This window comes from Lineus longissimus, chromosome 14 (assembly GCF_910592395.1).
Source record: "Lineus longissimus chromosome 14, tnLinLong1.2, whole genome shotgun sequence".
In the NCBI taxonomy this organism is placed as follows: Eukaryota; Metazoa; Nemertea; class Pilidiophora; order Heteronemertea; family Lineidae; genus Lineus; species Lineus longissimus.
Window position 1 is genome coordinate 11515155 of NC_088321.1, and position 14800 is coordinate 11529954.

Genomic DNA, 14800 nt, shown 5'->3' on the forward strand with positions numbered 1-14800 from the left:
CTCCATAAATGCTCCATGCATTGATTCATTGTAAATGTAGACATTATAAAATTCTCAATAAAAGTATTTCACAAATGGGTTGACTGTAAATGTAAAGCAGCCGTCTGCCAACTGGTCACCGCGGCGGCAATGCCGAACTCGACTATAACGGATCGTCTCACTGTTAGTATGATTGCCAATCGAAATTATACTCTTACTGGAACACATCATTCATCTTATCTGGCAATGTCAAATCGTCATCCGGCTGCTTTAATTAATGACCACTGTCGTGGCTATGCCTGAAAACTAACCGGAAGTAATGAAATAGTTAGTTGACCGTTGCTTTGTTTCTCGGCATCGCATGCACATCGGACCACCATCGGTTTGCTGAGGTACATGTAGTACTAAACATCGATATTGTCGAGCATGTCTACAACTTTACCCACAATTCATAAGTTGCTAAGGCGTATGATACACAGTGCGTGCTGCAGTTATCTCTGTATTGCAGACACATGTGAGCTACGTGGATGCAGAGGTATATGTGTGAGGGGCCGCCGATGTCCTACAGGGAGTAGGCGTAAAAATCCCAAATTCTGCACTTGTCCGATAGGCTATTCCTGCTGCACGCGTATACGTAAGTATCGGAAAAAATCCATTAGCAAATGAGTATGAGTAGATGTACCCGCCCTCATCAGATACCAGAGGAGCCATCTGCTATACACAGGCAAAAGTGTCCGTCCACTGATAGTTGAGGGTCCATGGAATTCCGTCCATGAAGGTCCATGGATGGAACGTTCATGATTATCACAAACAACGTTTTACAACTGGTAAATCCAAAATGAGACACTCAAGATTGGCCGCAACACGATATGTAAAGCATTAAAGAGTGGCAGTATTCAAACCTTTGGAAAATAAAAATGAAATGGCTGTATTTACTTGTATTCCATCATAGAATCATATGACGGCCCATCATAGATTCTATAACGGATTCCATCATCAACTTTATCTACTGATAGCCCACGGACGCTCCATCCACGGAGGTCCAGCCATGGATAGCTGATGGAGATCATCCATCAATTATCCATGGATGGCCCATGAACGTTCATGATTAATCCCATAAACTATCCGTGGACGGAAACAGAGGAATTATAGCGTGATACGATATTTTTTTTAAATCATAGTCATTTCAATGACTGTGGTTCCGGCCGATTTAAAGTATTGTTCAAATAAGAGCAGTGTGCACATCGCCTAAATCGTTTTTTAAGTGCTAAATGATAAAATGTTATGGTAGCAAGCAGTCCCGGTCATTACATATTGACATCTGCTTATAGCTGGCTTGGTAACATGATTGATTTTGTGTTGTTTAAGACGAAAGCCGCTGCCAGAGGAATAGCCAAAAAATCGAGTTGGATACATATCATACTCTGTTGATTTTGACCTCGGTGTTAATATGATGGCATAATGATCATGGTGACCCGTAAGCATGAGAAGTCTGCCAAGTTCCGACAACGTGTCAAGCAGTTGGGGATGTAATATCGAAGTAGAGGCGAGTTCTGACATCATTTTCTTTTTGTAGCCAAATGTCCATACCGAACTAGAACATATCGCAATTGCAGACGGCTTGGAGGATGGGTAATACCTGCTTCAGGTAACCCGAAAGGACATGTTTGCTGTAAACGTAAGTCTTATTTGCAAAAGTGACAACATTTGTTTATACATATGGTATGTGTACGCACCTGTGTTGTGCATTACGTGTTGTCGCATTCTTTGCAAGCCCTGAAAATGTTTCCACACCAACCAACTAGAAACATATTTCTGCATTGGGCGCGATGAAAACTGTTGATCAACAACCGTTTGGTCCTATTTCCGTAATTTCACATTGTCTGTTTTAAGGTTGTCACTTTCACTTTAATGTCGTGTCGTGATTTTAAGCCTAAATGAATTGATGAACGTGCTTGTGACAATGGATATTTGCATTGGACCTGTGGCAGAACTGTACTGATTCGATCATTCAAAGTATACCAGATGCGATGAAAATATGCGTTGCAGTTTGAAGGAATCTGAAATTGTTAGGTCAATGCTAGAATTCCTAGAACCCGAATTTTCCGCTCTCCGGAGACGGCGGAATTCCACGACGTCAACTCGTTTTCAATTGTAAACAGGGTCAGTGAGGGAAGTGAGGGCGTGGTTGTTTTGCAGTGATTTGTTTTTCTTTGGCGGGGGGGGGGGGGGGGGGTGGGGCTGAAGCCTTGCCACTTTATGCATTTAATTGACGTTTTTTCTTATTGTTGAAAGCCACGATAAAATATGAAAAACATACGCAGTGTATTTTCATGAGTTCAAAGAATATCAAGTAAAGTCACCCATCACCGAAGTTGACTGGGGCTTTCCCCGATTCGCTGCAGCAACACGAAAAAAAACACAATGGGTGATATGAATAAAGACTAGCAATTGCTTTTATCTAAAACTCCATGTACATTTACACCAGGCCTCTCTGTACAAAATTGAAGTTAAAGCATTTGCTGGACTTTATTCATATCAGCCAATGTCAATAGCAAGAGCTACACGCTCTTGGAACGTCATACCAGTGCATCGGTCCAAATGCAGTAGATTGACGCGCGCATGGATGGCTTAATCTGGTCAAATCGGAATCAACATCGGAAAAGCGTGATAATTCAGTCAGATTTTAATTGTTTTCCCGTTGTATGCTATTTGTTGACGGACAACTACTTGTGTCGTAGGAACTACTGGGCAGCTGGCAGCTTGGTAATATTGTCCTCAATAATATCAACGGTCCTTTAAGTGTGTTCAAGGACAGATAAACAGACGACGACTTCGCGAAAAGGGAACTCACAAAACCTTTCCGTCCAAGATAATGTAAATAAGAAACCACAACGAAAATAGGAAATACTGAGAAACATTGCAACCTCCCCAACGCGCCTCTTGCAAACAGAAACTATGCTTTTTTGATCACTATTATGATCGTATTTAAATTCACGGGTAGGTTCATTAAAAGATCAAGCTTTGTTTTTTTAGTTAACGCTTGTTTTGCCTTTTAGTCCCAACTTGTGCAAGGAACTGTAGAGCCCAAAAGGCTCTATGTGCACCCATGCGGACGTGCATTTACAAACTGAAGACGTCGAGATGCACCTGCCGGCCCGGCCTAGTATGCTGCAAATGTAAGTGGCACTTTACATTTGTGACTTGGGCCACGATAGAAAAGAATGAAAGAATAACCTGGACATGTATTTCAGAGTAATAGTGGACAAGAAATATGGTAGAGGGCAAATGCACAAGATAAAAACTATGTTTCAGGCAATGCCGAATCGCCATCAGGCTGCTTTAGTGTATCGTAGCAATGTCCGAAAATTTACCCGAAGCTATTAACGAATTAGTTACTAGTATTATGCTCGGTCACGTATTGGGTCATCATCTGGCTGCTCCAGGTTGTACTAAACTTCAGTCTTGTCGAGTAGGTCAAACACTATACTGAAAAATAATGAGTAGCTCAGCCGTATGGCGTACAGTGCATGTCTCAGTTATCTCTGTTTTTCAGACACATGTGAGCTATCTGGATGCAGAGGTAAATGCGTAAAAGGCCGCCGATGTCCTAAAGGGAGTAGGCCGCTAAACCAGAGAAGGTGCACTTGTCCGAGAGGCTATTTATGCTGCACGCGTATACGTAAGTATTTAAACATCAATTAAAGAGGTCCTGTCGTGCCACAAGTATTTATTTACACTTGCAGAACGTAATAGTAGGACTAAATCGGCGATTACCTCTTATGCACATCATTTATTGGAATGAGTAATGTTACGCAACGTTATACAGTGTTAACCAGATGCCAAGCTCACATAATCAACTACCTTAGGGGAACCCGAAACTGCTAAGATTTATCAATGGAAGTTCATTCGCGCTTTAGGTTTTAACCGGGCCGTTCCACATTTTTAGAAGCGTTTTGCTACAGGTTTCCTTTAAGGACATTTGTTATCTTAGCGGCGAGCTCATCTACTCATATATGTGGCTAGTGCGAAAGGATAATTTGTTAAATTGGAGTCTTCCAAAAGACCCTAGTTCGTGCCGACGTGAAAGTAAACGAAACAATGTATATCGATGTTCAAATAAGAGTAGTGTGCATTTTGCCGACATTTTGTTTTTAGTGCTTAATATAAAATGTTATATGCAAGATGTCATATCAATATTTTCAGACATACGAATTGCGGTGTTACTATTTCATGGTCAAACGATTTCAAATGGTCAATTTTTTTCTGGAGTTGTGCTAAAAAAGGTCCGATGAATGCCTTTGGAAACTGGCACGAAAGGGTAGTTGGAATAGGGAAACCGATCATAAAAATAACTGCTCACCAGGAGAGATGACAGAGATAAATTTGTCTTGTTTAGGACAAACACACCGCTTCCGGACAGAGGAATAGCCAAACAATTTTGAGTTAAGATAAAAGACATAATCTGTTGATTTTGACCAGGCGGCTGACGCATTACATGAATAATCATGGCGACACATTATAGTCTGTTATTTTCCACGACATGTCAACATTGTATGGAAGCTCATATTGAAGTAGAGGCTAGTTCTGACATTATTTTCTCTTTGTAGTCAAATGTCCATACCCAACTAGAACATATCGCAATTGCAGACGGCTTGGAGGATGGGTAATACCTGCTACAGGCAACCCGAAAGGACGTGTTTGTTGCAAACGTAAGTCTTATTTTGGATACAGGTACCTTTGTTCACAGACGATATACGTTTGCAAGTGTAATTATTTGCATGTTGCATTCTTAATTGCCAGTCATAAAAGTATTTACTATACCAACTGACGATGAATTCATTTTTGCATTTGGTTGCAACGAAGACACACGATTGACAACCGTTTTATATGCCCTCTAGAAATAAAGTTATCGTTGTCACATGAAAGGTCGTTTTTTTAAATAAAATGTTCAATCCTCAGTCTATTTATGAACGTTCCTATGACAATTGACATTTTGCTTTTGAGCCGTGATAGAAACGTTCTGATTCAGTGTATTGTAGGTGCGACATACCTGGTTGGTGGCCGTTTTACAGCTTGACCATACAGTGAACCGCTAGAACCACTACGTCTTTGAAAAAAGAATACAAACAAAACCTCTCAGTACAGAACATTGTCGAAGACAGAAAACACCGAAAATCGCTGCAGCCTCCTTAAGCGGTTGTCTTTTGCCTTTTATTATTATTGTATTGAAATTCATGGCTAGATTCGTTATGAAGAGACCAAGCTTTCTATTTTCGGTTTACGATTTTATTGCCTTTCATAGTCCCAACATGTGCGAGGAACTGTAGAGCGCAGAAGGCAGGATGTGCACCCAAGCTGACGTGCAGATACAAACTAAATAAGTCGAGATGCACCTGCCGGCCAGGCCTAGTATGCTGCATGTGTAAGTGTTATTAACAGTTATGACTGGGGCTAGGATAGAAACGAATGAAAAAATAACCTGGACCTGTATTTCAGAGTAATAGCAGACAGAAAACATGGTAGAGGGCAATGGTATAGATAAATAAATATATACCCAGACACTATTATTAGTATGGTTGCCAGAACGAGTTTTCCACTATCACTGTGACACCTCGTTCATATTTTTCTTGGGAGTGTCGATTCGCCATCAGAATGCTTCAGTGCATCACTGTGGCAATGTCTGAAAACATACTGGAAGTTATTAACGAATTAGTTTATCGTTGTTGCTACTAGCTATTTTCTCGGTCACGTATCGGGTCATCATCTGGCTGTTCTCGGTGTTGCTAAACTTAAGTCTTGTCGAGTACGTCAACCACTTTACTGAAAATTAATGAGTAGCTCAGCCGTATGATAAACAATGCGTGCTTCAGTTATCTTTGTATTTCAGACACATGTGAGCTACGTGGATGCAGAGGTAAATGCGTGAGGGGCCGCCGATGTCCTAAAGCGAGTAGGCCGCTTAACCAGAGAAGGTGCACCTGTCCGATAGGCTATTTATGCTGCTCGCGTATAAGTAAGTACTTAAACAGAAATAGATGTTGTCTTGCTTTTTTGGCGAGCGCCACTGACGAACAGAGGAATAGACCAAAAATTCGTGTAAATATAAATTTCATACTCGGTTGATTTTGATCAAGCAGCTAACGTGAAGCCAAAATGATAATAGAAACCTTTGGTTCACCTCTATAAAATCAGATAAGGAAGTAGAGGCGAAAGCGTTCTGACGTTATTTTCTCTTTGTAGTCAAATGTCCATACCCAACTAGAACATATGCCAATTGCAGACGGCTTGGAGGATGGGTAATATCCGCTTCAGGCAACCCGAAAGGACGTGTCTGTTGCAAGCGTAAGTCTAAATTTCGGATAGGGATAACATTTGTTTACCAACGATACGCGCTTGCACCTGTGGTGCTTTACGTGTTTCATTCTTGCAAGCCCTAAAAGTGTTTGCTACACCAAGCGACGAGAAATATACTTCTGCAGTTGGTCGTGACACATGACTGACAACCGTTGGCCATGCTGAAATAAAGTTCTCGTTTTCATATGAAAAGCATGTCTTTTTCACTCTTTTTGTCGTGTGGTGCCTTAATCCTAAGTCAATGAATGAACGCACTTGTGACAACTGACATTTTGCATTTGAACCGTGGAAGAAACGTTCTGATTTAATGTATACAAGGTTGTTTGCGATATTTCAGTGTGACCGTACAGTGGAAAGCCTCTCCGCAATAATAGGAATAATTACAAACGAAATCGTTGAGTACCAAACATGGTCAATGATTGAAAACACTGAAAATCGGTAACACTGAAAAACATTGCAACCGCCCGTCGTGCCTCAGTTGCAAATAGATATTCGATTGTTTGAAATTATCGTTTGCTTAACAATATTATCGTATCAAAAACCATTTGTAGGTTAAGAGATCACGTCTTCTTCATTAGTTTAGGCTTTCATTGCTTTTTTAGTCCCAACATGTGCGAGGAACTGTAAACGAGACAAGGCACAATGCGCATCCAAGCGGTCGTGCAGATACCCAATAAAATCGTCGAGATGCTCCTGCCGGCCCGGCCTAGTGTGCTGCAAGCGTAAGTGCAATTTACATATATCTGACTGGGGCCACCATTGAAAAGGATGAAAACAGAACCTGGTCATGTATTCCATAGAAAGGACAGAGAATAAATGGTAGAGGGCAAAAGCTTAAGTAAATGATAGGTAAAACAAACGTGCAAGCGTGCATACCAGGAATATATTTCTTTGCTGAACTAGCTGAAACAATAAGTCATGCTTGACTCATTTTTATGAGCTAAGTCTGGAATTTTACCAGATGTTATGAAAGAATCGGTTCTGTTGCTACTAGTAGTGTTCTCGGTCACGCTTTGGGCCATCATGTGGCTGCTCCTGGTAGATCTAGGTCGGTCTTTTCGAGCGCGTCAACCACTTAACCGACAGTTCATAAGTAGCTCTGCCGTACGATACACAGTGCGTGCTTCAGTTATCTCTGTATTTCAGACTCCTGTGAGCTATCTGGATGCAAAGGTAAATGCGTGAGGGGCCTCCGATGTCCTAAAGGGAGTAGGCGGCTAAACCAGAGTAGGTGCACTTGTCCCAGAGGCTATTTATGCTGCACGCGTATACGTAAGTATTCTAAACATCAATTAAAAGAAAATAGGTATGAGTAGATGAGTCCACCGTTAGATACCAGAGGCCCCATCAACTATACCGATGAACTAGCGAGAGAATGAAATGTTATATTAGAGTCTTTCAAATGACCTTAGTGCGTGCTAAATATTCGTCAAAATTGAACATGTTTGGTCAAATTTATAAAGGGCGTTTAAGGGTTAGACGTGTGCAACTTCTCTCTAATCAGTTTCAGGGCCTAGTCATATTCTGTGAAGATTTACATGAATGACCTGAATCTGTCTATTCAGTAGTTAAACGCTGTTTTAAGCTAAACGCCCTTTATGGATTTGGTATTTAGTGTTTTAGTCCGATGACGAGTGCATCTGGCACGGCGGGTCGTTTTAATGTATGAAACCAGTCATTAGTTGATAGCTCCTTACCCAACGTGATAACTTGATTGAATGTGTCCTGTTAAGACGAACACCACTGCCGGCCGGAGGGATAGCCGACAAGTTTCGAGTTGGAATAAATATCATACACTGGCGGTTGTTTATTTTTACCTTGTGGCTGATGTGATACCAAAATGATAATGGCGGCACTGATGTCTGCCTTTTTTCCGCAACAGGTCTACCAGTACTGCAGTATTGGCGATGATATAGAAGCAGTGGCGAGTTCTGACATTATTTTCTCTTTGTAGGCAAATGTCCATACCCAACTAGAACATATGCCAATTGCAGACGGCTTGGAGGATGGGTAATACCTGCTTCAGGTAACCCGAAAGGACGTGTTTGTTGCAGGCGTAAGTCTTGATTTTGCATAAGTGTAGTGGTGGCATCATTCCTACTAGCCCAGGCTAGGGGGAAATTCCCTTTAGCTCAGTCGGTAGAGTGATGGCCTTATAAGCGATAGGTCCCGGGTTCAATCCCCGGTTGGACCTTGATGTTTTTCCTCTGTTACATTTGGCGCCCAACGTGGGGCAGGGTACTAATAATTTGTTTAGATGCTGGTGTGTCTTTGGATAATGAATTAACCCTTTGTATCACGGAAGAACCCGGTTGTGAGGACACAACTTTCCCGAACAGGGGGAGTATGTAGTGGTGGCATCATTCCTACTAGCCCAGGCTAGGGGGAAATTCCCTTTAGCTCAGTCGGTAGAGTGATGGCCTTATAAGCGATAGGTCCCGGGTTCAATCCCCGGTTGGACCTTGATGTTTTTCCTCTGTTACATAAGCACAACATTGGTACATTCGTTCGCACCTGTAATGCATTGCATGTTGCATTTTTGCAAGCCCTAAAATTGTTTACAAAACCGACCGACTAGAAATACAGTTTTGCAGTTGTTTGCGAAGAAAACAAGATCAACAGCTGTGTTCATTTACAAGAAGTTCACGGCGTTACAGGTTGTGATGTCAAAACGCATGGTGTGTCAATTAATGAACATATACTAGTCACAGTCGACATTATTTTTGCATGATTCGCACCTTTGCAGAGAAACGCACCGATTCCAGGGGCAACATACGTGGTTGTGTGCCTTGTTTAAGTGTTTCCGTACAGCGGACAGCTATAGAAGGAATTCATACGCCCCTTCGCTATGAGGGAAAAAATACAAACTTTCAGTCCTAAACAATTTTGATGATAGAAATCACTCAGACTGCAAATCGGAAACACTGAAAAATGTTGCCACCACCTAACGTGCCTCTCTTGCAAATATACATTCCAATGTTTTAAATTATATTCTTCTTTGCTAAGCACTATTATGGCCCTTGAAATTCACGAGTAGGTTTATTAAGATATCAAGCTTTCTGCTTTATTGTACGCTTTCATTGTTTTTTTAGTCCCAACTTGTGCGAGCAACTGTAGAGCCCAAAAGGCACGTTGTGTACCCTGGCGGACATGCAAACACAAAATAAATTCATCGAGATGCTCCTGCCGACCTGGCCTAGTGTGCTGCAAGTGTAAGTGACAATTTTCATTTAAGACTGGCCGGGGCCACGACAGAAAAAGATGAACAAAGTCATGTATTCCAAAGAAATAGAGGACGGAGAAAAAATGGTAGAGAACAAAAGTATAAATAACTAAATATTTACCACAAACGCTGAAGAGTGTACTGCAAAAATAAAAAAACTTTGAAGAAGCTGAAAAATTATAGTTTAAGTTTGTTGACCCGGAAACACAGATAACTTGACCCCAACCAACGTCGAGGAGTATGTATGCACTGAAAAAGATGGTAGGGTTTGGGAGAAATCTGTGATGTTACGGTTAATCATGTTCGTTATGAGTAGTTAGTGTTTCACGACCCAGAGAATCCCTAGCGTTATACAGCGACAGAAAACTCACCCATATTTATTTAGGAAGGATTACTATTGGGCTTCGGTGGATTATGGGTATAGAAATAACCAGGAACTGTGGCAGTGTATAAAGTGAGATGAGCTATAAGTCGACATTTGACCATCGGGACAAACGTACACTCTTCATATACATGTTATTCAAAATTACTTAATTCTTATATTCATACTTTTTTGTCATCTTCTAATCACTCGATAACGTTTCTTCTCCTTTAATAAATTCACTTCATTAAACATTTTAAAGTAATGCATAAATGGGTATTCGTGTAGTGTAGTGCAGTCATTAGGCACCTTCTCCATAGAGCTATACCCTATACTACACTATACGCGAACAATGGCTTCACAAAGGGTGCATGACCATGAAACTATTGTTCGCGTATAGTGTAGTATAGGGTATAGCTCTATGGAATAGGTGCCTTAACGGTCTACGGGCCAACTGGTCACAACGGTAACAATGCCGAACTCGTGAGTCACTGACAACGCCTTAACGGGATATCACTATTACTATGGTCTTCGAAACCAATTTGCCATTTATTGTGACACTTCCTTCTCATCAGGCAATGTCAATTCGACATCCGGCAGATTTAATACCTCACTGTAGCTGTTTCTGAATATTAACCGAAAGTTATGAAATAATTAGTTGAGCGCTACTAGTATTCTTTTCTGTCACGCATCGGACCATCATCTGCCTTCTCAAGCAGTGCTAAACTTCGGTCTTGTCTAGCATGATTATCAGTATAAATTCTGCGTGCTTCAGTTATCTCTGTATTCCAGACACATGTGAGTTACGTGGATGCAAGGGTAAATGCCAACGGGGCAGTCGATGTCCTCCAGGCAGTAGGCGGATAAAGAGGTCGGCGTGCACTTGCCCGCTAGGCTATTCCTGCTGCACGCGTATACGTAAGTATTTCAACATCCAATAAAAGAAAATAAGTATGTCTGCTCGCTGTTAATTAACAGAAGAGATATCCACTAAACCGAGGAACTAGCGTGATAGGATAACTACTGGAGTCTTTCAAATGGCCATAGTTCGTGCCCATTATAAAAGTAAAATAGCGATATTATCGATGTTCAAATAAGAACAGGGTATTGCCTAAACATCTTTTGAGGGATTAATGATCAAATGTTATGTAGAAGATGTTATCCGTTCATTTTTGGTCAATGCAAATAGCGGCGTTCCTATTTCATGACCAGACGAAGTCCTGATGTTGAAAAAGGTTCTAGAGCAGCATGTTTATCTGAAAGTGCCCGATGAGTGCCTCTGGAATATGGCACGGGCCATTGGAAAGGTATATGTTTAGCCGTGATAACAGGATAGTTTATTTACTTGTTTAGGAAGAACGCCGGTGCTCCAGGAATAACCAGAAATCTTCGCGTTAAGATGTACTTATCATACTCCGTTGATTTTTACCTAACGGCTGTGGTGCGAAAATGCCCCTTAAGTTAGTCCCCCGCCACATGTCCACCATTAGCATGGTTAGGGACGCTGGTATGGGACTTGGGGGGGAACTCTGACATTGTTTTATCTTTGTAGTTAAATGTCCATACCCAACTAGAACATATGCCAGCTGCCGACGGCTTGGAGGATGGGTAATACCCGCTTCTGGTAACCCTAAAGGACATGTTTGCTGCAAATGTAAGTCTTTATTTTGCATAGGGGTGACATCTATTCAGTTTACATACGGCATGCGTATGTACCTGTAATGCACTGCATGTTGCAATCTGTCAACCCCTCAAAAGTGCTTAGTTAGTCGCCATGAAAATACACGATCGGCAATAGTTTAGGCCATGTTTACATTACGTTCGCTTTTTTACCTGACATATACGGATGTTATTTTCACAATAAATATCCTGCCGTGTTTTCAAACCTGCATCATTCATATAAGGTTCTCGTCAAAATTGACGTTTGGTATTTGAATTTTGATTATATTGTTGATCAGGCGAAACATAACTGGTTGTTCGCTATATTTTAGTCTCTCCATACAATGGCCTGCGAACTGACGTAACTAACTTATGTTAAGGGGAACACTCTTGAACCGACTTTTTATATTAAGGGAACACAGAAAACGTATAAGTGCAAAACTGCAATGACGGAAAACACTGAAAAACTGAAACAGTCATAACATTTAACCGGCCAAACGTGCCATTTATCATACCAACTTAATGTTTTCGTTTAAGTTAAGTTTTTTTAAACATTAGCTCCATTTAAATATATGAGAGATGTAATTGATATCCAGCATTTACCGTTTTAAACGATTTTTTAATACTTTTTCAGTCCCAACATGCGCGAGAAACTGTAAGGCATTCAAGGCACGATGTGCACCAAGGTTATCGTGCAGATACAAGCTCGACAGGTTTGCGTCGAGATGCTCATGCAAGCCCGGCCAAGTTTGCTGCAGGTGTAAGTGACAATTCTAAATAACTATTGGGGCTTCGGTGGATTATGGGTATAGAAATAACCTGCAATTGTGAAATTGAATGAGATGAGACGAGCTGCTATAAATGGTAATGTTGACATTTGACCATTGGGCCTTCTTCTTCATTGGGCCAAATGAACACTTTTGATAAATATGTTTGACGTCTAACCGCTTATTAAAGGTTTAATACAAGTTAGTTAAATATTGCTCTAACCTACGGTTGCTTGGAAAGGACATCGAACCAGAGTCTACAAAGTGTTGATATACTAGTATACTCACCAAAATTGACTAAAGACAGACAATGCCTTAGTTTTGCACTAAGTGCTATTTTAGCTCTATAGTATAAACTGATTTACTGTGAATGTATATATACTCGGCATTATAAAATGTTGATTAAAATTATTCACAACTCATTTGACTTTAAATATGAGGAATTCGCTGTCAATGCTGCCAACTGTCTATCACCTATCTATAGCCACTGCAGCGTTGGTGCGCGCTAAACACATGAGCAGTTTCTGAAGGTCGCTTAGATGTATTCTATACTATTGGTATTATATATCTCTTCGAGAAATGCCAATTCGCTTTCAGGCTGCTATATGATTCCTCACGGTAGCTACTTCCAAAATTTCAGCAGAGATTAAGAAACACTAGTTTGACAATGGGATCTCTCCTACAGGGTGTATGCTGCACCATTCATGCGTTTGTTCTAACTCTATTTCAGATACTTGTGAACAAGGTGGATGTAAAGGAAAATGCGTGAGGGGCCCATGCCGTGGAGGGATGACAAGGATGAACCCGAATGCTTGCACTTGTCCGCTCGGCTACTCTTGCTGCAAGAGTAAGTAATAAACTGTATTTGGTTCAATGAAAAGAGTCTGAGAAGATGTGGTATCCTAAAGGCTACATCTCATAATAGAATTCCTGCATGCTCGTGTACATGATGTACTGCAACCACAGTTATATGGCACGGCTTAACCCGCCGGCCATAGAGGAATCCATTTACGACCGATGGTTACTGCACATATTAGTAAAATGAAGACCACCAATTTGACCCCCACTGCCCACCTGTAGTCACGCTTTAAGAAAAACTTTTCTAAACACCAGTCCAGCAACCACCCACGTGCCTTTCTTGACATTTAAACTTTGTACTTTGACATTATACAATTTAAAATCCCGCGAAATCTCAAAGATCCGTGACCTGCAATTACGGGTTAAAATTAACATTCACCATCAGTGGCAGACCTTCCCAAGCGATGCGAGCATGTATTGTAGTTCGGTACAGAGACGCTCGGTGTCGCTAAGTGACTCGAGATGATGTCCTGTACCCCCACGGGTATATGGCACGGCTTAACCCACCGGCCATAGAGGAATTCCTTTATGACCGAAATGTTGGGCACGTTGTCTCCAGGCAACGTTTAGCGCCGTCAACTTGGATGGTTGACCGTCATGTATAATGAACACGATAGTCAGGAAAACATACCTATAATCAAGAATTGATAATAATCTAATTATTGCTACAATATTACACATGTTATAGATTGGGTGGATAGAAAAATGTGCCGATCTCTTAAGGGTAAATGATTCGCCGTTATACCTCCGGGTATTTCGCAATTTCGAAGTCGTACGTAGGTTGCACATGACTTGATAATCAGGTCATTCCCGAAATATTTCGAGCTGTTGGTAAGAATTGATGTTTTTGTTCAATTCTATTTGTTAATCACTGATGAAAGCTGTTGGTACAGAATTGTCTACGGCGCAAGGCATTTAAAAGTAATTATGCGAACATAATGGTACATAATGGTACCATTTTCACCGACAAAATTCTCATGTCATTACTTTTCGAATGCGCACTTTTTTGTTTTATAAATTGATATCATTTTCACGATTGATACTTTTGCGCATCACGATTTTTTTCAATATGATTATCACGATTTTAATTCTCACGAATCAAGGTTAATGTGCGAAAATAAAACAACTGAAAAAAATGTGGTTGACAGTGACCCTTAATTCTCAGGCTAACTTTCCAAATTTTCTATTTCAGTTATTTGTCCATATAAACCTTGCTTGAGGGCAGCCACGTGCAGACGGTACAAAGGATTGGTTATTCCCGCCTGGGATTGTGCCAGAGGCAAAGTCTGCTGCAAAGGTGGGTTACTTTATCCCTGACATCCACAATGGCATAATTATCATCTGTTTTATTTAAATAGAGTTCGAGAGATTAGGGATTCACATTCTGGCGCCCTCAAACCTACCCAATGGCTTCTATTCGATAACTCTTTTTCCTGATTCTACCCATCTGCATATGAGAAAAGCAGATACTATTGACAGAGCAGCTCACATGCATGGCATTCGCGTCGTGTCCATTTGGCCTCCGTTGCTCCTACTATAACTGTGGAACGACACACTAAAATCTACATGCCAGATTATAAATTAATATGAATTATG

The 14800-nt window shown here is 41.0% G+C and overlaps 2 protein-coding genes across 4 annotated transcripts in view; one reads left to right on the forward strand and one right to left on the reverse strand.

Moving 5' to 3' along the window:
• LOC135498977 (atrial natriuretic peptide receptor 1-like) overlaps positions 1–14800 on the reverse strand; it is an 813512-nt gene that overhangs the window by 536744 nt on the left and 261968 nt on the right. The gene's annotated exons all lie outside the window — the stretch shown is intronic.
• LOC135498976 (zonadhesin-like) overlaps positions 1–14800 on the forward strand; it is a 96086-nt gene that overhangs the window by 79314 nt on the left and 1972 nt on the right. For all 3 annotated transcript variants that reach the window (XM_064789555.1, XM_064789557.1, XM_064789556.1), the window contains 17 exons: positions 488–613; positions 1556–1657; positions 3039–3158; positions 3536–3661; positions 4590–4691; positions 5285–5404; positions 5870–5995; positions 6223–6324; positions 6939–7058; positions 7483–7608; positions 8291–8392; positions 9429–9548; positions 10713–10838; positions 11473–11574; positions 12214–12339; positions 13077–13193; positions 14397–14501. In XM_064789555.1, coding sequence (XP_064645625.1) covers positions 488–613; positions 1556–1657; positions 3039–3158; positions 3536–3661; positions 4590–4691; positions 5285–5404; positions 5870–5995; positions 6223–6324; positions 6939–7058; positions 7483–7608; positions 8291–8392; positions 9429–9548; positions 10713–10838; positions 11473–11574; positions 12214–12339; positions 13077–13193; positions 14397–14501 — 1968 coding nt within the window. The remainder of the gene's footprint in view (positions 1–487; positions 614–1555; positions 1658–3038; positions 3159–3535; positions 3662–4589; positions 4692–5284; positions 5405–5869; positions 5996–6222; positions 6325–6938; positions 7059–7482; positions 7609–8290; positions 8393–9428; positions 9549–10712; positions 10839–11472; positions 11575–12213; positions 12340–13076; positions 13194–14396; positions 14502–14800) is intronic.